Below are 23444 nucleotides of genomic sequence, written 5' to 3'. Positions count from 1 at the left end.
TCCGGTCAGCGAGCTTTTTAATTAGAAATAAGGCAACGTCAGACCTCACCGACCCTGAAATATATAGGCTGAGGAAGCACATGGGCAAGGCGAGGAAACGGCTAAATTGAAAAAAAAGTTTACCATGTTTCCTTGTATCTATTTTTTACTGTCTTTGATTTTACTTTTTCCCCTCGCTATGAATACTTTCAAAATTGGAATGTTGAATGTCAAGGGAGCCAGGGACGTAAGAAAACAGGCACTTGTGTTTGACACAGCAAAAAGAAAACACATTGATGTCATGTTCCTCCAGGAGACCCATAGCGACAAAAGCATCGAAGCAGACTGGGAGAAGGAGTGGGAAGGGCAGGTGCTGCTGAGCCACAACACCACCCTCAGTGGTGAAGTGGGCCTCCTTTTTTTGAGAGGCTTCACTCCATCATCCCTGGAGGTGGAGCATATGGTGAGGGGACGGTGTTTGGTGGTGAAGGCGCGCCTCCAAAACCACTCCTTGGTTTTTATCAATATTTACAGAGAGGAAGAGCTTTTTAGAAAAGGTCAACACTGTTTTAAATGGTTGTGATGGTTGGGAAGATTTTTTATTCCTGGGTGGGGATTTTAAGTGCAAGGGGAACAGGGAAAACAGGGAAGGGATGGAGCCCAACCATGCTGGAGGGTTCTCTACAAGCCGCCCCTGAAAAAGAGGACCAGGGACCTCCAGTGGTGGTTCTTACATGGGGCCATCGCCCTGAACACTCTTCTCTCCAGAATGAACACTGCTGTGTCGGACCAGTGCCTGTTTTGCTCCAGGCGAGAGACTGCATTTAATGCATACACTGAGTGTGAGAGGCTCACTGTGCTTTTTAATGTCATAAAAGGTGTTTTTAATGGTTTTAATGAAACCTTTTCTATTAGAACTTTTATTTTCGGTGTAGGGTACAACAAAGCTACTCGCAGCCAATGGCAACTCCTAAATTTTAGTTTCAGTTTTAGCTCAGAATTTTCAGTATAGTTGATATGTTTGTATGTATGATGTATGCATGTGTTTTATTCTTCTGTCTATCCTTCTCTGATATGGAAGGGCCCTCATATCACGATGGTCCTGCTCAAGTTTTCTTCCTGTTAATGGCAGTTTTTCCTTCCACTGTTGCCAGTTGGGGGATCAGACTCTGGCTTTCTTTTTCTCACTCACTCACTCACTCACTCACTCACTTTCTACCGCTTGTTCCTCCACTGAGGGTCGCGGGGGGACTGGAGCCTATCCCAGCACAATGGGCGGAGGCAGGGTACACCCTGGACCGGACACCAGTCAATCGCAGGGCTAACACATATAGACAAACAACCATTCTCTCTCACACTCACACCTACGGGCAATTTTAGAGTTTCCAGTTAGCCTAATCCCCAATCATGCATGTCTTTGGACTGTGGGAGGAAGCCGGAGTACCCGGAGAGAACCCACGCAGGCACAGGGAGAACATGCAAACTCCACACAGAAAGTCCCCAGCCCAACCGGGGATCGAACCCGGGGCCTTCTTGCTGTGAGGCAACAGTGCTAACCACCACACCACCGTTCTGTTTCTGAATATTATAATTGTAACACATACTGTATGAATTAAGTTGAATTTTAAGGAAGAAAATCGGGCTAAAATCTGTAAGTGCACTGATTTAGGCTGCATTTCCTCTTTAAAACCTAATCAAATGGTGGAGATTCCCTTCTACAATACAAAGACCAACACCGGCGTTGCTAGCATGTTGGCAATGATTACACAAAGTGAAAGTAGTAAATAGTGTTGCTGTTGTAGGAGCTGTGCTTGGGGGTACAGGCCTCATTACTACCAAATGTGGGCAGAGCTCGGGTCAGTGTTCAGGCCACCACTGAGGCCATCGTTTAGGTCAGCAGGCCTTTCCAGCCTCCACCTGACTGCTTTCATTGATAAACAGAGAATGGGGTGAAGCTATGTGGCAGCAGATGAATTGGGCACAAACAGCCTGGCCTAATTATGTCCACTGCAGGGCCCTGTAGCACCGCCAAGGTCGTTATCTGATGGACGCTCAGTTACTGTGAATTCAGCGACGTTTTGAACCAGAGTTCACTCTCGCTGTAGGTCAGCGGCCGGTCAGATTGGTCCATGGGAACCAAAAAGAAGATGCAATACTCATTTCTGAGTATCACACAAGAGTCTAGTACTAACTCGCCAGCTCCCCCTACTGCGTATGCTAAAAAACAACAATAAAGGCCGCACCACACACATTTTAGTGAGCTCAGTTTTGGCTTCAGGAATTCAGTGTTAAACTGTTATGCTTTCATTAAGTAAATAAGTTGTCCTCCAGAGTGGCCCTTTATCACCGTCTAGAACCTGAACAGACTTTGGCACCAACATTCCTTCCATCCTGTCATACGTCTGTCCTCTCTGACAGTTTTGCAGCTTTTCTGGGACTCTGCATTTGTTCACAACTTGAAGATCTTGGAAAGAAAATATGTTTTATTGAATTGTGATGTTGGATGATTCTCTGGGTCTTTCTAATGATGGCATCCATTATGCCCAAGCAGGAACTGTTGAGTTCTATTAATGGCTCCTATTATTCTATAGTATAGACATTTACCATCAAATGACACAAATATCTGGAAGGGAAAAAAAGACAAATGTGAAAAGATCCCAGAATTTGTTGTTTTTTTTTCATTTATATTATTTGCTGCAGAACAAAGAAAACAGCAGTCATAAGAGGTGGACAAGGACAAGTGCCTTGGACTGATAATTGTCGCCTTTGTCAGACAACATCTGTTCTGTCAACATTCCAGCCCCGAGGATGAACTGAAAACCTCCCACAGAGTTCTGAGTCAGTGTTCTGCATTCTAAAAGTCACAAGTTCACCTCTTGACTTGTCCTCAACCAAGGCTGGTTCCCCTCAAGTTGACCATGACCACGGATCAGCAGGCTGGAGGCCTTAAATCTTCTACCTGGTTCGTTGAGCAAACCTGTTAAAGTTTTAAAGGGATGTTTGTGATTCTGGCAAAAACACAAAACAGGTTTTATGTTGTGGGTCAAACAAGAAGAACAAAAAAACATGCTTCTTTTTGGAGTAGAAGAGATCGGAATCTTCAATATCATTGCAACATGGTATAGTTTAATTAGATGTAAACCTTATCCTGGATTATTGTGACTCCCTCCACTTTGGTCTCCTTCACAAATCTCTACATAAACCCCAACTTGTACAGAACCATGAACTGCCCGCATCAGCACCAGAATCCCTCCATCCACCTCCCATCATGCAGGAGATTCATTCAAGGCTGTTCATAACCTTTTTTTTTGGAAAATGAGCCAAGGAAGAGCTAATTAAATGCTGGTGATCTTCTGGATTCTGGAGGGACTTTGACTTTCCATCATCGCAAAGTAATATACTACACTGCTCAAAAAAAAATTAGAGGAACACTTTTTAATCAGAGTATAGTGACCTATCAGTCAAACTTCTGGGATATTGATCAGCAGGATCGGTATCTACTTTTATGCAAGGAGGAACCAGATGAGCACTGCCAGAGCACTACAAAATGACCTCCAGCAGTCATAAGAGGTGGACACCATTATCTGGTGTGAATGTTTCTGACCAAACAATCAGAAACAGGCTCCATGAGGGTGGCCTGAGGGGCCGACGTCCTGTAGTGAGCCCTGTGCTCACTGCACGCCACCGTAGAGCTCGATTGGCATCTGGCATAGACCACCAGAATTGGCAACCATACGCCACTGGCACCCTGTGCTCTTCACCCATGAGAGCAGGTTCAACCTTAGCACATGCGACAGACGTGAAAGGGTCTGAAGATCTCGTGGAGAACGTTATGCTGCCCGCAACATCATTCAGCATGACCGGTTTGGTGGTGGGTCTGTGATGGTGTGGGGAGGCATATCCCTGGAAGGACGCACAGTTAGATGATGGCACCCTGACTGCTATTAGGTATCGGGATGAAATCCTTGGACCCATTGTCAGAACCTACGCTGGTGCAGTGGGACCTGGGTTCCTCCTGGTCCACAACAATGCCCGACCTCATGTGGCTAGAGTGTGTAGGCAGTTCCGGAAGGATGAAGGAATTAATACCATTGACTGGCCCCCACTTTCACCTGATGTAAACCCAATAGAACACCTCTGGGACATTATGTTTAGGCCCATCCGGCGCCGCCAGGTTGATCCTCAGACTGTCCAGGAGCTCACATGCCCTGGTCCAGGTCTGGGAGAAGATCCCCCAGGACACAATTCGTCATCTCATTAGGAGCATGCCCCGATGTTGTCAGGCATGCGTACAAGCACGTGGGGACCACACAAACTACTGAGAATCATTTTGAGTTGCTACAATGGCATTTTGGCAAAATGGACCAGTCTGCTGGATCATTTTTCCCCTTTCATTTTTAGGGTGTCTGTGATTTCCCCCCTTTATAGGGTGATCATTTTAATTTCTATCAAATTTTGTTACTAATACGTCACCGACTTTTTATCAGGAAAGATATTCAAGATCACTTTCCCCCCGTTTAGATCTGATGTGTTTTCGAAGTGTTCCTCTAATTTTTTTGAGCACTGTATATTATTATTATTATTACTATTATTGTAATTAAGTGAAACACATTTTAAAAACTACATATAGAGAGATTTCATCATAAAACAGCAGCAGTGCATACATCCCACACACTCCTACAAGGCAGCAAGTATGGTGTAGATGGCCAGTGCTGCATAGAAACAGCCCACATTTAGGATTCTCAAATTCACACAGCTGAGATGGTAGCAAAAAATGTTAAAATGATCAAATGATGAAAATACACACACACACACACACACACACAGGGTCACAGTGGGGTCTGCAGCCAACTTGAGCCACATTCCTATTCAGTTTCTGTGTTGATACATCCATGACAGCACTGGTCGGCTGTCTGGGCTCCCAGTCTGCAAATCCAAACATGAAGGTCAGGACCTTGGTGAGTTTGTTCTGAGGCAAGATAGGTATCATGGTGGAGGCTCACAGGAAAACACCACCGGCTCAGGAATGACAACAAAATGAGGTCGGGCTGTTGTTTGGAATAATTTGCTGTTTTTTTCCCCCAAAGCCAGGGCTTTAGCTCACAACACTGCACATTTAATTCACTCAGTGTTCCTTTTCCTTTTTTATCTGCTTTTTTTCCCATAATGGGCAGACATTGAAGAAGCAAAGCCAGTCAGTCCACAGACCTGTTTTAATAGCATCCTTTCATCAGCTTTAAATTGTTGAGTTTGGCAGTTGTAATTCAGGGATCATGTTCAGACAACAACATGCGAAAACAAAAAAGGACATGAACTCCCATTCATCCCACAAGGTTCCATATTGATCAGCCACATAGATGACTGATGACTGCTAGTAACCCAAATATGTCTCCTCTCTCTAAACTTTTACAAACTCTGCTGACTTCGTAAAGTGTCCAAACAACTGGCAACAAAACGCTGACTTCATAAAGTGACCAAACAACTGACAACAAAAAGTTAAGTATCAAAATGTATGTATGCAAATGGTATGAACATCATTTAGTTGTTTCATATAGATTCTGAAAATTGGAAATATAAAAAAGCATCCATTTAATTTCTTAGTTCATACATTTTTTCACTTTTTCATTTTTTTAGTTTAAATAATTTTCGCCTGCAGTCCGACGGCGACACCTGCTGGTCACATGTGTGTCATAACCTTTATCAATGGGAAATGGGAAATTTTAACTCCAGCTGCTGTCTCAGAACACAGAGAAAGGTTCTACAGATGTTTGAGGGACTGTTTTTAAATCTGTCTGTCCATCTATTCACAACTCTTTCTCAAGCTCTCAAACCTATCCAATCAAAACTGCCAGCTGGCCTGATATTTTTTAACGGTGTCTGCAGATTCTCCAAAACCTGGAGCAATCTGAATACAACCCCGGCAGCCCCATCCAGTGCCCCATACCCAAAGTCTTGCTAAGAGGTTAGAATCCCAGCTAAATGTGTCTGATAATTAGGTGAGAATCAGTCTGGTTGACAGAAAGGTTAATGCAGCTCTGCACTGCCTGGTTGTTCTGTGGGCTGACTGATGACGTGGGAGCAGAGCCTGAACCAGAGGCCCAGACCAGATGTGGATTAGAAAATTAAGAAGATGGGTCTTTTCACCCATTTTATGTCTGTTTTTACAAACATCAGTAGAGGTGCGTTTTTACTGGGTCAGTTTGTACGATGATGGGTTTGGTTACTTCATCAACAAAGGAGATCATTCTTCAGGAATTGAGAATTATAAATCAGTACAATCATCCCAACATTGCTACTGAGTTGAACAGAAAAAGAAATTAGTGTAAACAAAGTCTAAAAAGGTTTTAGAGTGAGGTTAGAAATCCCCTAATGTAACCATGGTTACAAGAAAATAAACTCTTGAGTGAGTGAAGGAGGGGCCACTATCTTCTTTCTTTAGACTCCTCCACTCTGAATGCATCTTAGTTCTCACAATTGAAGAAGCAGCGAGGAAGAGTCACATGCTGAGAATTTCATATATGAATATAAACACACTTTTCCTTACTGACATTTTCAAGCGCCTTATCTATATTTACAGTTTCTCAGTATAAGTCAGACTTAAAAGACAACTAACAAATTCATCAAAAGTGATGAATAGTTACTGAGGTCTGTCAATTTTAACCATTTGTGTAACAGATATTCTTCATGCTGCAGCCACCATGAAGGTCCAGTTGTTTAGGTCCATCTTCCTCATCCTCCTCGTCCTGTCTAAGATGAGCAACACAAAGCTGCAGCCTGGACATGAAAAGCTGAGCAGGTCCAGCAGCCCACTGTCTGCAGCTTCTTCCTTACTCTTCTTCAGGTTACCGGAAGCATCTGAAACTATAAAATACTTTATAGCAAGAATCTTCAGAACTTTTCAGAGTCCGAATTTGAACTCATTAGTCATAAAAACTGGGAACAGTTTAATTAATTTAGAATCTTCACTGCTGTCAGGAAACAGTCAGAGTGTGTGCTTCAAAACAAACAACTAGCAACAGGAGTCAGGTTACCATGAAAAACATGACAACTCTCCAACGCTGGCAGACAGGTGTTCTGTCCTTAAATAGGACGGACATTGCTGGCAGGTGTGTCCACCTGCAGCACCAGCTGTAGATGCTTATTGGCTCTTCCACACCACCTGCAGGAAAACAACAGGAAACAACACATGACTGGGAACCCTGGACCCCAACAATATATTTGTTGATTCATATTGTGGCACAGGTATTGATAATGCACAAATACGTTTCACAGTGTAAATTGGTGGGATTAGAAGACCTGAAGGTGCCTGGCTCAGACACAGTGCAGAAAGATATACAGTCTGAAAGTGTGAGCAATGAAAGCATCCTTTTTACTTGGCTCTCTGAGTCTATTGCTGAAGTAGCTGCTTAACCTCCCCCACTAAGTCTCCGATGCAGAAGGAATTACAGAAAATCATGATTTAATGTGATCTATGGCCTAACTGCAACTGCTAACTGTATTAAGGACAACTGGTTATTACTTTTATTTCACAAGTGCCTAAGTCTAATAAAATACATAAAAAATAATTGTTATTATAATGATTACAAAGAGAAGTAGCCAAATGTAATATACAGCCTTTTTTAATGCAACCCTTACCTTCACAAAACTTTCCTTAAATGCCGTTATGGAAATTCTGCAAGTTGTGGAACTCACAAACAGGAGACTCAGATGACTTGTGTTGAATGAAGTTTAGTGATCAGAAGTGTACCAACACAGCAACATTTTAGATGATTCCTCACTGAGAAAACATCATCCACCAACCAGGTGACTGAAGCACCAAATGTGTTAATGGCTCTTGAAGACTACAAGTACCTGGAACTCCCAAAAAGTGAGCTAGAACTTATGAAGCCTCTTGGATGTGAGGTGAAACATCTTCAAGAAACTCAAATTGTCCAGTTGCTATGATACAACTACCAGGATTACCGTGACCTGGATGATAGAGAACCTTCACAGACATACCAACAAAGCAACAATTCATGCATGCAGTGCCAGCACCAATTCTGATGAGACATTTGTACCAAGAAGTATACAGTATAAGGCAAATGGAAGGTCATTGGCTTGCATCAACCATGCATGGTGCCAGCCATTCGGTCTTTTACTATCCCAAACATAAGATGCTAACCTTGGACACAACAGAATCATGTAGCCTGTTTGTCCCTTCAGCATTGTTTTGTCTCTGGAAAAAAATAAAACTAAGATATGGTCACTGAGAGCTCATAAGTTACTTCAGGACACCAATTGAGAATAAAGGTCAATCTACAGTACAATTTAGAATTTAGAGAGAAGTAATAATTTTCCTTCACAAACATGTTTTTTTTACTGTTTTGTCTGCTCAAACTGTTTATCCTAACCCTCTTTCAGTCATCTTCACAAATAAATATCCACTTTATCTTAACACTAAATAACCTTTGATATTCGTTCTCTGTATGAGCAGCACATTCTGAAGGTTGTCACTCGAGTCCATAACTTGAGTCATGTCATTGTCATACCTGACACTTCTGGCATGTGAAATTCTCATGTGACTTTAAGAAAATAAATACTTTAAGTGGTAATACTTAGGCAGTGTGACCTGAAATAAAAATTGAGCAATATCCAGATGGTGCAGAAAAGGCTGTGAAATTGTTTCAAAATGAAGGCCTTCATATTTTTGTTTCTGTTTAACAAAAACTGGCAATCAGTGAAACATGTTTATGGCATATGTAGATAAAACCTACAGTAATGAAAAAAATGACTAAAAGCGTAAAGTTTTTATTTGTAACATATTTAAGTTCGCTTTTCACAAGAGTCTCCATAAAAAAAACAGAAGTGTGATAGTATTTCTTAAGAACTCCTGGAAAAGATTTTGAACATTTTAAGGCACATTTTAGCTATTTTAACACATATTATGGTTGTGATAACCCCGTTCCTTCCTCCACACTGAAGTCAAGCGGCACAAGGAGATTCCTTTACCTTTAGGGCTGAGGCCAGAGCTGCGACATTGGGGGCACTCACTTTAAATCTACTCTTGTTGTGTTTTGCAGACATCATAAACATTACCCACAAACCTCTGCTGTCTGTCACATGTAAAAACAGTGAAAATGAAAGAAGTTTAGTGGGTCATAAACATAATCATCAGTTGTTTCTATTTGTTCAATTTTGCTCATTGGAGCGATGTAACATCAGCCATCCCTGTTAAAATTCAAGCAAATTTAAAAAATGTTCTGAACTATTTGTTTTATTTTTATGAGAATAAAACATGAAAACAATTATCAACAGTAGCAATAAAAAAATCAATATTTAATCTACTGAATAAAGAGACAGGCAGAAAATATGCTCAACTCCATCCATCAGGGTTTTAGGCACAGAAACATACATTAAAAATATCACATATTGTAGCATATATTATTCTATATAACATAAAACATTTCAACATAATTTCTTGACTTTATTACCTGCTGTACAAAAATACATTTCTATACTGCACATTGATACAGTTCATGACATCATATGTCCAAATACTGTATAGGTTCTATATGTCTTCCATACATATGTGTGTGTGAGAGTGTGTGAGAGGGAGGCTTTAACCAAAGTCAATCCTTGGACGGTACTCCAGGACCATCGGATATGTCTGAAACAGAAACAAATGCATTTTTAGATACAATAAAACAGTGGTGTGTTCAGTGCTGACCAATGTAACTTCAGGGTTTACAACAGCCATGCAACTCTGACCTTAAGACCGATTCCTGTAACTTCCTAACCTGTATGCACCTGACAACACGTGCTAACCCTATATGCTGGGCATCACCCTCCCTTTCTTTACTCTAATCTGCATAGATGATGAGGAAAAAAAAGCTGGACTTATGCTTCTAATGTAGGAATGACATGACACCTTCCACTGGAAACTCTATTTATTCTTCATTACGTTACTCAGAAGAATTTACTGGTGCAACAGCACTCACCATGGGTTTTACTGGTATCAGGAGCCAGAATAAAGAAAGTCAATGCAGCTGATTTGTGCAAGATCTGAACAGGCATCTATGATAATCACTGTTGTCCAGGGCTACAATCTCATCAAGCATGTTCTTGGCTTCTCCTCCCAGCTGGACATGCCAGGAACACCTTACCAGAAGACGATCAAGAAAGTTCTTGACCTAAACCACCTCAGCTGTAGAAGAGCGATGGCTCTATTCTGCACTCTTCTCTGAAGACAGTTCACAGCACCACCTAACCCCACATCCCATCTACCCAGGATGATGCACTATTTCTGTACAGTTTGAAATGGGCATTTTCCTGTTTTTCCACAATGAAGTTTCATGGCTTGATAATAATGACAATTTGGGAGGGACTATCAATTTAAAAACATTCCTAATAATAATTTTTTTTGTTATTTTCTCTTTGTGAGGACACCCAACCCTATCCCCACTCTAACCTGAACCTGCAAAACTTTAACCTTAGTTATGAGGACCAGACTAATTATAATCGCTTTTCACAAAAATTTTCTAATCTAATGGCGCGTGCAGCTTGTACAAGAACACACACAAAAGGAGGAGGTTCTGTTGATAGCCATACATTGTCTCTGTGAAGCCTCCAGCGAGTCATGTAGATGAACTCCAGAGTGTGATCTCTGCCCATGATCTCTCCGTTACACAGAACATCCAACTGTGCAAAAATCAGGAGACTTGATATTAGCACACCGCCAAAAGAAAAATATAAAATGAAAGAAAACCCTGACAGTGATGAGGATGATGATGCTGGACACAAATTTTAGATCAACATGTAAACAATTAACTCAAGACATCCTGAAAAACTGTTTGATTGTGAACTTTAGTTAAACAACATCTGACCTTAAGAAACGTTCACTCTTGATCGGAAAATGTTGGGTTTTTTTTACCTCATATGAGCTGGGAAGTTTCAGTTTCAGACTCAGAAATTTCTTTATGGTTCCCACAGTAACCCTGCTGGAGCAGCGGATAAACCTCTTCATCAAATCCTAAACAAACACATTTGATTGAGTCACATCCAGCAGCTGAAAGTGATGTTTTCAGTTTTATCACATCTGAATGGACAAATACTGAAGACACACCGTGACGCTGCTCTCGCCTGACTGTCCCGTATTATGTAGACAGTCTAGACAGATTGCGATCTGAGGGTCGCTGCGGTGGTAGTCTTTGTCACCTCCATTGTCACAATCATCACCGTCCCGACCAACTACCCTGACTTCAGGTAGCACAAACTTGTGGAAAGTTAAACTTTCTACAAACAAAATCCAGACACAGGATGAGGGATGACGCCTTACAAAAATGTGCTAATATAAACACAGTTTGTTAAAGGATTAGGGTTGCCTGTAATTGTCCCAGAAAGAGACCCAGAAGGAAAATGAAGGTAACACAAGGAAACATGAAAAAATAGTGAGAGATTAACATAGATCCAGGAGAGATGTCACATCTACATTGTCCAATAGATGTTAGCAGTGTCACATTTGAGCCATAAAAAGGAAATGACATTCTTGTGAGAGGGACTGTGATAATCTACTCAGCCGCATGATACTGCACATGCAAAGAACAAAGACATATTTAATGTATGTCTACAGAAAAGAAAATATAAATAAAAAATGTAAATTTAAAATATACGCAATAAAAGATAATAAATACAAAAACAATATATGAATATAATTATTGATACGTATAAATAATAAAAATATAAATAGCATAGAATATCTACAACCCACTGCTATAAAACTGAGACCATGAAGCAGTGGCACATTTTTGGAGGAAACTCAGATCTGAAACATGTGGCATACATCTACAACTGATCATGGGTCATCTAGACGATAAGAGATTTGTGGGAATGGAATCACCATGATTAGAATAGAACAACAAATAAACAGTACACTTTTCACACCAGTAGTTACAGAAGAAAAAAATTATATTTGTCATATTCACAGGACATGAAGAGTCTACCTTGGCTGTTTGCTTTAGGCTGGTTCTGCCTCCAGAAGTCAAGTTCATCCTGTTCTTCTTCTGTTCATATTAACAACAAATAAAACCACTGGAATGAACAATAGGACAATTTTCCCTAATGCAACAAATAAAGGTTTCAAACACATAAGCAACAGGCAGATTTCTGACCATTAAAAAACATTACAAAAACTGGTTGTTCTAGGCCTCTTCCTTCCTTATCCAGAACTGTGTAAGTGGGTAAGGTGGCTAAAGTCACAATATGTTCCCATGAAACACCTCTCCACACAGAACACAACGGATGCCTCATCTAATACAATCTGATTCCCTGGGAGCGAGAATAGCACATCCATTTTGTTTGTAGAGAAGACAACTCTTCTTGCCTGCCATTGGTGCTTTCATCACACTCTGCAGCCTGATATTTCTGTTTTTGTACCTGGAGGATTTCATGTCCTCTGTGGTTCTTCAGCTGACTTCTGGTGCAAACTGCAATGTCAATGCTAGTTTGGGTGTACTGCATGATGATGAACATACTCCAAACAATCAGAACAAGTCTGATTGCACAAAACTGCACAAAAGTGCTGCGGCTGCAATTCCTTTACAGGTCTGGGAGTCAGTAATCCATTTAAGAATGGCAGAGACAATTCCCATAGTTGCACAGCATTTTAATATAATGTGAATTTAAAAATGTTGGAATTTTCAAAAGCTGAAACAAAAAGAGCACATGGATGCAGATTTCTAGTAAATGAAAATAAATCAATAACTTGGTGGCATCCATAAACAACCTTGAAATAATCCCAGATTAAACCCACCAATGCAATGACGAGAGGAATGGATAGATCTGTAAACTGGGATCTCGGGAGCAGAGCTCAGGCTTTAATATTGAAATTTAATATTGCTTCCTCTTGTGAATTTGCTGTTTAGAGGTGAGACAACATTGGTGATTGGTGGGGATTTTCCAGAATTCACAATGAGAGCTTCCATGTATGTAAAATGGAAGCCTGTAAACATGTGCAGATACCTATTGTATTGTTGCACAATTTAAAGTAAACTCACTCTCTCGAAGTCCTGGTACCAGCTTGAAAATTATTTCTTCCAGAGTGTTGTCCAACCTAAAAGAGGAACAAAACACATCAGAAAAAACAGCTAACCCTAACTAACCCTGATCCAATGATGAAGAGGACCTTGTTTTTTAAAAGCTGCTATACAACATCTAATATTTATGATAATAATCACAATACTACTATCACTCCTACTACTAATAAAAATAGTAAGTCATACCTGAGCATCTCCAGTGGATTAGTCTCGTGAACCTGAATTCCACATTTTGGACAGTCGTTACTGTCTTCAAAGTGTTGCACGATACAGCTTTTACAGACTGGGAAAGGAGCAAACACAGGTTACTGAAGTATTATTGGCATCTTTGGTAAAAAAAAAAGAAAAAAAAAAGACATTTGGCTTTGAGCACATCATTGTACATCTCATTTAGTCTGAAAAGCTGCTTAAGATTTTTCATTCAACTGAAAGGATTTAGCAATATCAGTTAACATTGGTACCAGCTAGACAGTCACCAAGCATAATCTATCTTTCAAAAATGTAATTCCAATATGTTTGAATTTCTAATGATAATTTATTTTTTTTTACACATTAGAAACCAATTTTTAGTCAATAAAATTGAAAGTGAATTGAAGTGGGCAATGAAATGTCTAGACTTTCAGTTGTTTATCTGAAGAATAAAATGGTTTTATTAATGACAGCAGGATGTGAGCCCAAACCATTATTAGAAAAATGCTTATGAATATTGATGTATTTCACTCACAGGTGTGCAGGCACTCGGTGACTGTGGTTGGTTTAATCAGGTAGCCTCGACACAGGTAACAGGTGATGAAATGATTAAAGTCTCTCACTAAGTGCTTCCTTCCTGTAGCAGCCATTTCTTGAGCTAGTACTTGTCTTATGATGTAGCCAAGCATAAGCAGCAAGCAACAGTTCTGGCTCCTGTCTAATCAATGAGGATCGATCACCAATTGTTATATAATGTTTATAAGTGGTGGCTAAAGGCTAATGCTAGTCCAATTAGTTTGACAAAAACTTGAAAGAAAGATTCAATTGCGTGAAATCTTTCTCCATCCTCGGACCATATTAGTTTGTCCTTTTTTCAATTTACAGTCTAACAAAATAAACTTTGTCCAATATGTCTGATCCTACTTGTAAATCATTCCCAGAAATCATCTCACTTCCCTCTCTGTGCTAGCGCATTAAAAATCATAATAGGTCTGAGGTCAGATGTAGACAGTAAATGCTGTTCATTACTGTGGCACCACGGCTGCTGGTGTTATTGCTAGTGTGGACATGCTGTTACTTCACATGACTTCTCACACCTGAAGTACAGAAAAGAGTCAAAGTCATAAAAATGTACAAAAAAAACGAATAAGTCCTGGACAAAAGTGTCTAAAATTGAAATCCATTTACATCTAAATGTTTCTTTTTAAAAAAAAAAAAAAGAAAATACTGCTGATCTGCAAAATATTGGAAAACAAGCCCCTAATCTGATAGAAACACGCCGTTATTTCCTGATGAATTCCAACAATGTTTTTATTCACCTGTTTCTAACAGGACAATCTGCACTACTGGCTGCGCACGTCTTGGAAATGACGTCACCAACTATATGCTACGGTGAAACACCGAACCCATGTGCGTGCGATTTGTCACGAAAATCTCAAGTGCGCAGTTTCTAAGCATACGCGCGCGCACGCGTCGATTAGAAACGTCACTGCTACGTCACGTGTAAAAAAAAACATGTCAATGGACGCCTCAAGCACATTACAGCATAATGTAGCGTACAGTGTCAAGCTCGCGAGCGTAGACGGAGATGGTTGGTGTGACACACCCGCACAAATACGCGCATTCCGACGTTAAAAGTTTCAGAGCTTCCTGTTTGGGCCTTTAAAACGACATCGTGGCTAAAACCTACCAGCATTCCCGCATGTTTCTGCGCGTGCAAAGTCACGCACAAACTGCCGTCGGAAGAGGCGGGGGGCTGAAGTGAGAGAGAAGGGTCGAGAAAAGGGGGAACGGGGGGGAGGTGTGAGCAGCGTCAAAGTTTGGCTGGAACGTGACGCGGATGAATCCGCAAAAAATAACTAGAAGCAGACGCCTCACCTCCGGCCGCAATTAATTGCTCATACGCCGAGTTAGGACCGTCGAGGCCCAGTAGGGACGCCCATCAAGTGCCTCGAGACCCCTCAGAGTCGTACGGTTTATCCCGAAGCGAGACGCTGAACTGCTCGGTTCGGTCTGGAACTGGCCCCCCGCGCTCCCCTCCAACGGATCCGTCCGACAGTCAGAAGCAGACGCGCATCCGAGAGCGGCGGTGGGCGGGGCCGAAAAACTGAAAGTGATTGTGTAATTGTGACACAAACACACGCAGTTTGTATACATAGGGGGTTATTCTAAATAACTATTTTATATAACGCGCGCGCACATACACAGACAGACAGACAGACAGACAGACAGACAGACAGACAGACAGACAGACAGACAGATAGATAGATAGATAGATAGATAGATAGATGGATGGATAGATAGATAGATAGAATTAGTAAATGCAGAATTAATAACTTGTAAGATACTTTTAAGGGGCACAACAATTCACTCAAAGATATTTTTTAAATCATTTATTAATTTGTCACTACATACTAGAAATGTGACTAACCAAGCCAATGTTTTGGCAGGCAGCAGGAAGAATTTGTTTTTATTGTTTTTGATCAACAGTACTTTTTCCTGGCAGAGGGAAGAGGTCTAAATGGTTTGGCTCTCCAGAGATGTTACTGGCCCTCTTTCTCACCCTGAACTGGTATAAGTCCTGGCTGCCCTGGCTGATTGGTCCAAAACATTTTCTCTGCAGTCCTGATTGTCGTTGCAGTCTTCTCCTGTTCAGATTTGCATCACAGCCTAGCCAGACAATGATAGCGGTGAAGAGCACAGACTGAACTATTGCAGAGTAGAAGTTCTAAGGGAAGGCCAAAATAATTGTGGATTTAATTATTTAAGGGATATTGGGAAAGCAGCAAATGTTATGGAAATGTGAAAGATGTCAGTGAACACAGGTGTCAACCAGTCAACACATGTAAGCACTATGTCCTAGGACACCATCTGGTCCAGCTGCTTTCCTTCAAGTGATACTTTGCAGACAGCTCACCCACATATAATGAGCATGTCCCGGGACACCATCTGGTCTGGCTGCTTTCCTTCAAGTGATACTTTGCAGGCAGTAATTTCTCACTCCACTTTATAGATTAATTCCAGTTTGGCAGCAATCATTTGAAATACTCATAACCTCAACAACATAAATTAAGAATTACAACCAGAACTAAACTGTCACCTCCTTTATTGTTTTGGATTGATTTTAAGATGTAATTTACTAAGTTTATGGCAGTATTGTCTTGAGGAATTTATTTACCAAACCAATAATTAATTATCATTATTTTTTGTAAGGAAAAAATGAAATCTAATAAAAGACATCTTCAGATGTGTGATATTTTGATTTACATGATTCTTTCCTCCATTTCTTTTACTTTTAAATCAATTTAATATTTAGGATGATGCAGTTTCTGGTTTCTCAATGTTACATCTGTGATAGATTATTCTTGTTCTTAATTGCTTCCTGTGACTGGGGTGGTGGGAATGTGAATCTTAATCTTAGGAGTATGTGAGCTTAAATGAATCTACTCCTCCTACCCATCTTAATTATCATATTCCACGTGTTACTGGTCGAGGAGGGGGAGTGGCAGCAATCTATCACTCCAAGTTATTAATTAATCCCAGACCAAAACATAGCTTCAGTTCATTTGAAAGCCTGACTCTTGGCATCACTCATCTGAACTGGAGGACAGAAAAGCCACTTCTGTTTGTAGTTGTATATCGGCCCCCTGCTGGGCCACATTCAGAGTTCCTGTCTGAGTTCTCTGACTTCTTATCTGACTTGGTCCTTAGAACGGAAAAAGTCATTATCATTGGAGACTTTAACATCCATATGGACGTTATAAACGACAGCTTTAGAAATGGCTTCATTTCATTACTTGAGTCAGTTGGTTTCCTCCAGCAGATAAACCAACCAACTCACAGCTTTAACCACACCCTAGATCAGGGGTAGGCAACCTGCGGCTCTGGAGCCGCATGCGGCTCTTCAGCCTCCTTATAGTGGCTCCCGATGGCCATGACAAAAAAACATGGAATGTTTTTTTTTCTTTTTTTATGGTCATTATGTGTTCATTTTGTTGCACAATTCCCCTAGGGTTTTAGCTGATACCATCTAAATAAAGTTTTTTAATTATTTTTTTATAATTTGTCACTTTAAATATATGTCACATCAACGTCAGCAGCCTTCACTTGCTGGTGGTACCACGGCGGGAACCCCTACCACTGTAAGCATGAAAAGAGCCCAAAAAAGAAAAAATTCGGAAGAAAATAGAGAGTTTAATGCAGCGTGGACATCTGCTTTTGCATTCACCGCCAATGACGCTGGCTTACCTGCGTGCTTGATATGTGGCGAGAAACTATCAAACAACAAAAAAAGTAACGTTGAAAGACATTTTCAAAGCAAGCATTTAGCATTTGCTGAAAAATACCCAACCGAAGATGAGCGCCAGAGAGCAATTTCGGAATTGCAACGACAAGCTGAAGAGAGAAAACTATCTTTCAAAAAATGGATCAGCTCTCCACAGTCAACTACAGCTGCTAGTTTTTTGGCAGCTCAGGAGATCGTGAAGAGGGGTAAGCCGTTCACAGACGGAGAATACATAAAAGAAACGTTTATTCAAATATCAGAGCATCTATTCTCCGATTTTAAAAACAAAAATGAAATTGTTCAGAAAATTAAAGACATGCCTCTCTCTGCAAAGACTGTTAAGGACAGGACCATTAAAATGGCAGCAAATATCAGTAGTAAGCAAATTGATGATATTAATTCAGCTCAAGCATTTTCAATTGCCTGTGATGAGTCAAGTGATGTAAACGATATTGAGCAGATAGCACTGTTATGCAGGTACGCCAATGCTAATGGGCCGCAGGAAGAACTGATTGAACTCATACCGCTTAAGGGCCAAACTCGGGGGCAGGACATTTGTGATGCTGTTGTGAGTTGTCTAAAAGATAAAGGGATAAACACCACTCACCTAGTGTCGGTATCTACTGACGGGGCGCCAAGTATGAGAGGAGCACAGAAGGGCTTTGTGAATTTACTTCAAAAGTCACTGGGCCGAGATCTGATGACGTTTCACTGCATTATCCACCAAGAAGCACTTTGCGCACAAACATTTCCCCCTGAATGTGTGGAAGTAATGAACCTTGTTATTAAGATAGTGAACAAAATAATTGCGAATGGGTTAAGCCACCGACAGTTTTGTTCGTTGTTAGAAGAAGTCGAAAACACGTATTCAGATCTCCTGCTGCACAACAGAGTCCGGTGGCTGTCCAGGGGGGAGGTGCTGAAACGCTTCGCTGCCTGTCTGGAGCACGTAAAAACCTTCTTGGGAAATAAAGGCCTTGGGTATCCTGAACTGGAAGACCCATCTTGGCTGGAAAAGTTTTACTTCATGGTGGACATGACAAGTTACTTGAACATGCTGAATAAAAATCTCCAAAGACAGGGAAGCACGGCACTGCACATGCTGGAGGAGATTTTGGCATGTGAGTGCAAGATGACAGTGTTCGCCAGAGATGTACAAAATGGCACGCTCTCTCACTTCCCCTCCCTAAGAGAGTTCAAAGAAGCAAACAATCACATAAATTGTGATTATTTCCACCGTGCCATTACTGCAATGCAAGCTGCATTTGAAAAAAGGTTCAGTGAGTTCAGAAAGGAGAAACAGACTCTCTCTTTCCCTGTCGCACCACTGAACAGCGACCCATCCCTGCTGAACACATCCGCATTCACAGGAGTAAGTAAGCCTGATCTAGAAATTGAACTGGCCGATATTGCGGATAAAGTTTTGTGGGTTAACAAGTTTAAATCCCTGTCAGCGGATCTTGAAGAAGTCGTCCGTCAGAGGGCTACTCTCGCTAAAGAGCACAAATGGAGTGATATGGAAAAACTACCCCAACCCGACAAACTTATTTTTGCAACATGGAATGCCATTCCCGACACCTATATCAACATGAAAAGGTGTGCATTTGGAGTCCTATCCATCTTTGGCTCAACTTACTTATGCGAGCAAGTTTTCTCAAGCATGAACATTATAAAGTCCAAATACCGCTCCCGCTTTACCAGCGAGACTCTACAGTCCTGCGTGAAGATGAAAGTCACATCTTACAGCGCCGACATAGGGAAGATCTGCAGGGAAATGCAGACACAGAAATCTCACTAAACAGGTAAGAGGAACATAATTTAATAAGCTATTTTTTCAAAAAAATCCTCATACTCAGAACTGATGTAGTTTTTTTTGTATTTTAAGGTGCGTCCATTGATCACTGGCTGGCTGCCAACAAACCCGAAGAGGACGGGAGAACGCATGGGTTACTACTATTAAACATATGTATATATACATATATATATTAAAGTGGGCTTGTTTGTTGTATTCACTGGTTTCAACTGTTAAAATTTAAATAAAGATTAAAACTTAGAAGTTTATAAACTCTGTAATTTTTGGGAGGGGGGTGGGCAAAGTGGCTCTTTTGATAAAAAAGGTTGCCGACCCCTGCCCTAGATCTAGTCCTGACTTATGGTGTTGAGGTAGAACATGTGTCAGTGTTCCCTCAGAACCCACTCCTGTCAGACCACTCTTTGATCACTTTTACATTTATGATTAAGGATTCTTCTATGCTCAGAACAAAGTCTTACTATAGCAGATGTCTTTCAGATAATGCTGTAGCTAAGTTTAAGGAAGTGATCCCTGTGCTGATCCCAGGACCACCGTGTGTTTCCCCAGGGATCAATCATTATAATCTTAGCCCTGCTGAGGTTGACTCTATTGCTGAAGGTGCAGCAACCTCACTGAGAATCACGCTTGATTCTGTTGCCCCCCTGAAAAAGAAAATAGTAAATCAGAGGAGGTGTGCCCCCTGGTATAATTCACATATCAGGACCCTCAAGCAGAAAGGAAGTGGCATTCTTGTAAGATAGACAGCTACCATGTAGCCTGGAAAGACTGTCTATTAGTTTACAAAAAGGCCCTTCGCAAGGCTAGAACAGCTTATTTTTCTTCTTTGATTGAGGAAAATAAGAACAACCCCAGGTTTCTCTTCAGCACTGTGGCCAAATTAACCAAGAGTCACAGTGTTTTAGATCCACGTATCCCTTCTTCCCTTAGTGGTGAAGACTTCATGAGCTTCTTCACTGATAAAGTTCTAGCTATCAGAGAGAAAGCTAACCAGGCCATCCCTACAACTGGACCATCACCAGATGTGCCGACTGTGGGAACATGCAGGGTCTCCAACGAGCCCTTAAGCTCCTTCAGCCCTATATATTTTTCTGAGGCGTCATCGCTAATTCAGAAATCCAAGACCACTATGTGTCTTTTAGATCCCATCCCAACACACCTGTTGAAGGATGTTCTACCACTGATAGGCAGTTCTATCCTGGACCAGATCAATGGTTCTTTAGTGTCAGGTTATGTACCCCGGTCCTACAAGGTGGCAGTGATTAAGCCGTTGCTTAAAAAACCATCACTGGATCCTGATGTCTTGGCAAATTATAGGCCAATATCCAACCTTCCTTTTATCTCTAAAGTTCTAGAGAAGGTGGTGGTGACTCAGTTACTGGAGCACCTGCAGAGGAACAGCCTGTTTGAGATGTTTCAGTCAGGCTTTAGAGCTCACCACAGCACAGAAACAGCACTTCTTAAAGTCACTAATGATCTTCTCATAGCTTCCGATCATGGACTGGTCTCTATGCTGGTTCTGCTGGACCTCAGTGCTGCTTTTGATACAGTTGATCACAGCATCCTGTTACAGAGACTGGAACATGTGATTGGGATTAAAGGGACAGCACTAGACTGGTTTAGATCATACTTATCTGATAGATACCAGTTTGCCCATGTCCACGGCGTTCCCTCCTCATACAGTAGGGTTAGCCATGGAGTTCCTCAAGGTTCCGTACTCGGACCAATCCTCTTCACATTGTACATGCTTCCCTTAGGGAACATTATTCGGCAGCATGGGATAAATTTTCATTGCTATGCTGATGACACTCAGCTCTATTTATCCATGAAACCCGAGGAGACAGAGAAGTTAGTGAAGCTCCAGACCTGTCTTAAAGACATAAAGTCCTGGATGTCTTCAAATTTCCTCCTCCTTAACCCAGGAAAAACTGAGGTCATGGTGTTTGGTCCTGAACCTCTCAGGGATAGATTAGATCACATGATCACTCTAGATGGTATCTCATTAACATCTAGTCTCTCTGTGAGGAATCTAGGAGTAACTTTTGATCAAAATCTCTCCTTCAACTCACACATTAAATTAGTCTCTAGAAGTGCCTTTTTTCACTTGAGGAACATCTCAAAGATCAGGAAGCTACTGATGCAGCCTGATGCTGAAAAGTTAGTCCATGCATTTGTTACTTCCAGGCTGGACTACTGTAACTCCTTATTATCAGGGTGTCCTAACAACTCTTTAAGAAGCCTCCAGTTGATCCAAAATGCTGCAGCCAGAGTTCTGACAGGTATTGACAAAAGAGATCACATAAGTCCTGTAATGGCGTCGCTTCATTGGCTGCCCGTTAAATTTAGAATAACTTTTAAAACCCTTCTTCTGACCTACAAGGTCCTCAGAGGCCTAGCTCCATCCTACCTGGAGGAGCTAGTGATACCCTATCAGCCCAATAGACCGCTCCGCTCTCAGAATGCTGGTCTACTTGTGGTTCCCAGAGTTTCTAGGAGTAGAATGGGGGGCCGAGCATTTAGCTACCAGGCCCCCCTGCTTTGGAACCAGCTCCCTGTCCAGGTACGTGAGGCTGACTCCATCGCTACTTTTAAGATCAGACTCAAAACCTACCTCTTTGAAAAAGCTTACTGTTACTAATTCAGTAGTTCCAGTTACTATCATAGACAGACAAATTATCATACTTAGGGGGTCGACTAATCATTAGGTCACATTCTAGCTATGCTGTTATAGGCCAAGGCTGCCGGGGTCCGGAAACATGATCACCTGACAGGCCTCTGTCACTCCACTGGGTCATGGTTTCCTCTCCTCTCCTTTCCTCTCCTCATCAAGCAGACTAGTTATGCTGATTCTTGTGTAGTTTTTCTGCTCCCCCCCCTCTATCTATTTGCAGGTATCACTGCCATCGGAGCTGCATAATGACCGCCGGCCCCGTTGAAGTGATTGTGATTTTTTGTGTGTGTTTCTGTGCTCTGTGCCTCTCCTCTCCTCTCCTCTCCTCCTCTCCTCTCCTCTCCTCTCCTCCTCTCCTCTCCTCTCCTCTCCTCTCCTTCTCCTTTTCCTCTCCTCTTCTTTCCTCTCCTCTTTCCCTTCCTCCTCCTTCTCCTCTCCTCTACCTCCCCTTCACTCTACCTCTCCTCTCCTCTACCCCTCTCCTCTCCTACCTATCCTATCCTCTACCTGTCCTCCCTCCTCTCCTCTCTCTTTACCCAGCCGGCCATCAGCAGGAGGGTCCCCCTACATGAGCCTGGTCCTGCTCAAGGTTTCTTCCTGTTAAAGGGGAGTTTTTCCTTGCCACTGTTGCTTGTCTGGGGTCAGGCCCTGGGATTCTGGAAAGCGCCTTGAAACAATTTTGATTGTATAAGACGCTATATAAATAAAGATTGATTGATTGATTGATTGATTGATTGATAATCTTAGGATTCATTTAATTTAAATTTCAACCTTTGATCTCTTTAAACAAAGCACTGATTCCAGTAAGTGAAACCTTATCTGGTCTTGCCTGCCAACATGTCAAACATCAACATTGGTGGTGGCTTTAGACTGCCTTCTTCTTTTAAAGTTCTGCTGATGAACAACACGTCAGAGTGAGAGATTATCTGACAAACACTTGCATGCTCATAAACAATTCTGAGGCACTGTAATCAAACCCCTCCTCAAATGAGAGCGGTCACTGGTTGAAGGATTTACACAGCTAATAATAAACTAAACATGATATATTTCCACAGAAGGAATTCTGCATGGGGTCTATTTATATTAAAAGAATTCAGTGATGTATCCATGTAAGCTTTGTCACCAAACCAGCCTTAGACTACCGGCAGACATATAAAGGAGCTGTCCCCTTCACATTTAGAATATGAAGAGGGAGGGGTTAGGTCCACATTCTTTCATTTAGTCTGACTGTCTGTCCCCTAGGTCCCAACTCCAACCAATAACATCATCCACATGGTTTATTTCAGATTCACAGCACTAAAAGAAAAGAGGATATATTTAAAATGATAATACCATCAGCCATTCATTTTTATGCTGATGAGCTCAACATTTACAGGCAAGTTCACCTGCACCTAAAATTTAAATAAACTAGTATGTTAAAAAAGTAAGGCTTTAATTTTG

The 23444-nt window shown here is 41.4% G+C and overlaps 1 protein-coding gene and 2 long non-coding RNA genes across 7 annotated transcripts; 1 reads left to right on the top strand and 2 right to left on the bottom strand.

Annotated features, from left to right (window-relative positions):
* Nucleotides 1-8750: 8750 nt before the first annotated feature.
* On the bottom strand, nucleotides 8751-15331 carry LOC130533964 (polycomb group RING finger protein 5-B-like). 5 transcript variants are annotated; one of them, XM_057047811.1, is made up of 10 exons: nucleotides 15117-15331; nucleotides 14929-14994; nucleotides 13774-14335; nucleotides 13236-13332; nucleotides 13011-13066; nucleotides 11958-12017; nucleotides 11081-11250; nucleotides 10889-10987; nucleotides 10567-10656; nucleotides 8751-9625 (listed from the first exon to the last, which is right to left on the bottom strand). In XM_057047811.1, the coding sequence occupies exons 3-10, from the start codon at nucleotides 13925-13927 to the stop codon at nucleotides 9578-9580; spliced, it is 774 nt and encodes a 257-aa protein (XP_056903791.1). In that variant the 5' UTR covers nucleotides 13928-14335; nucleotides 14929-14994; nucleotides 15117-15331; the 3' UTR covers nucleotides 8751-9577. The 5 variants fall into 5 exon arrangements, with proteins under 5 accessions (XP_056903791.1, XP_056903792.1, XP_056903795.1 ...); XM_057047812.1 differs by having other exon boundaries at nucleotides 13774-14994; XM_057047815.1 differs by lacking the exon at nucleotides 10567-10656.
* Nucleotides 12599-13004, bottom strand: LOC130533982 (uncharacterized). Its single transcript, XR_008952756.1, has 2 exons — nucleotides 12767-13004; nucleotides 12599-12660 (listed from the first exon to the last, which is right to left on the bottom strand). It is a non-coding gene; the product is annotated as an uncharacterized LOC130533982 (long non-coding RNA).
* Nucleotides 15332-18656: 3325 nt separating the features above from the next.
* Nucleotides 18657-19588, top strand: LOC130533975 (uncharacterized). The gene is made up of 3 exons (XR_008952746.1): nucleotides 18657-19119; nucleotides 19225-19325; nucleotides 19409-19588. It is a non-coding gene; the product is annotated as an uncharacterized LOC130533975 (long non-coding RNA).
* The last annotated feature ends 3856 nt before the right edge of the window (nucleotides 19589-23444 follow it).

The sequence above is a fragment of the Takifugu flavidus genome, chromosome 11, assembly GCF_003711565.1.
Source record: "Takifugu flavidus isolate HTHZ2018 chromosome 11, ASM371156v2, whole genome shotgun sequence".
NCBI classification, from domain to species: domain Eukaryota; kingdom Metazoa; phylum Chordata; class Actinopteri; order Tetraodontiformes; family Tetraodontidae; genus Takifugu; species Takifugu flavidus.
The sequence above is the reverse complement of the archived record's forward strand: the minus strand, read 5'-3'. Positions and strand labels throughout refer to the sequence as shown.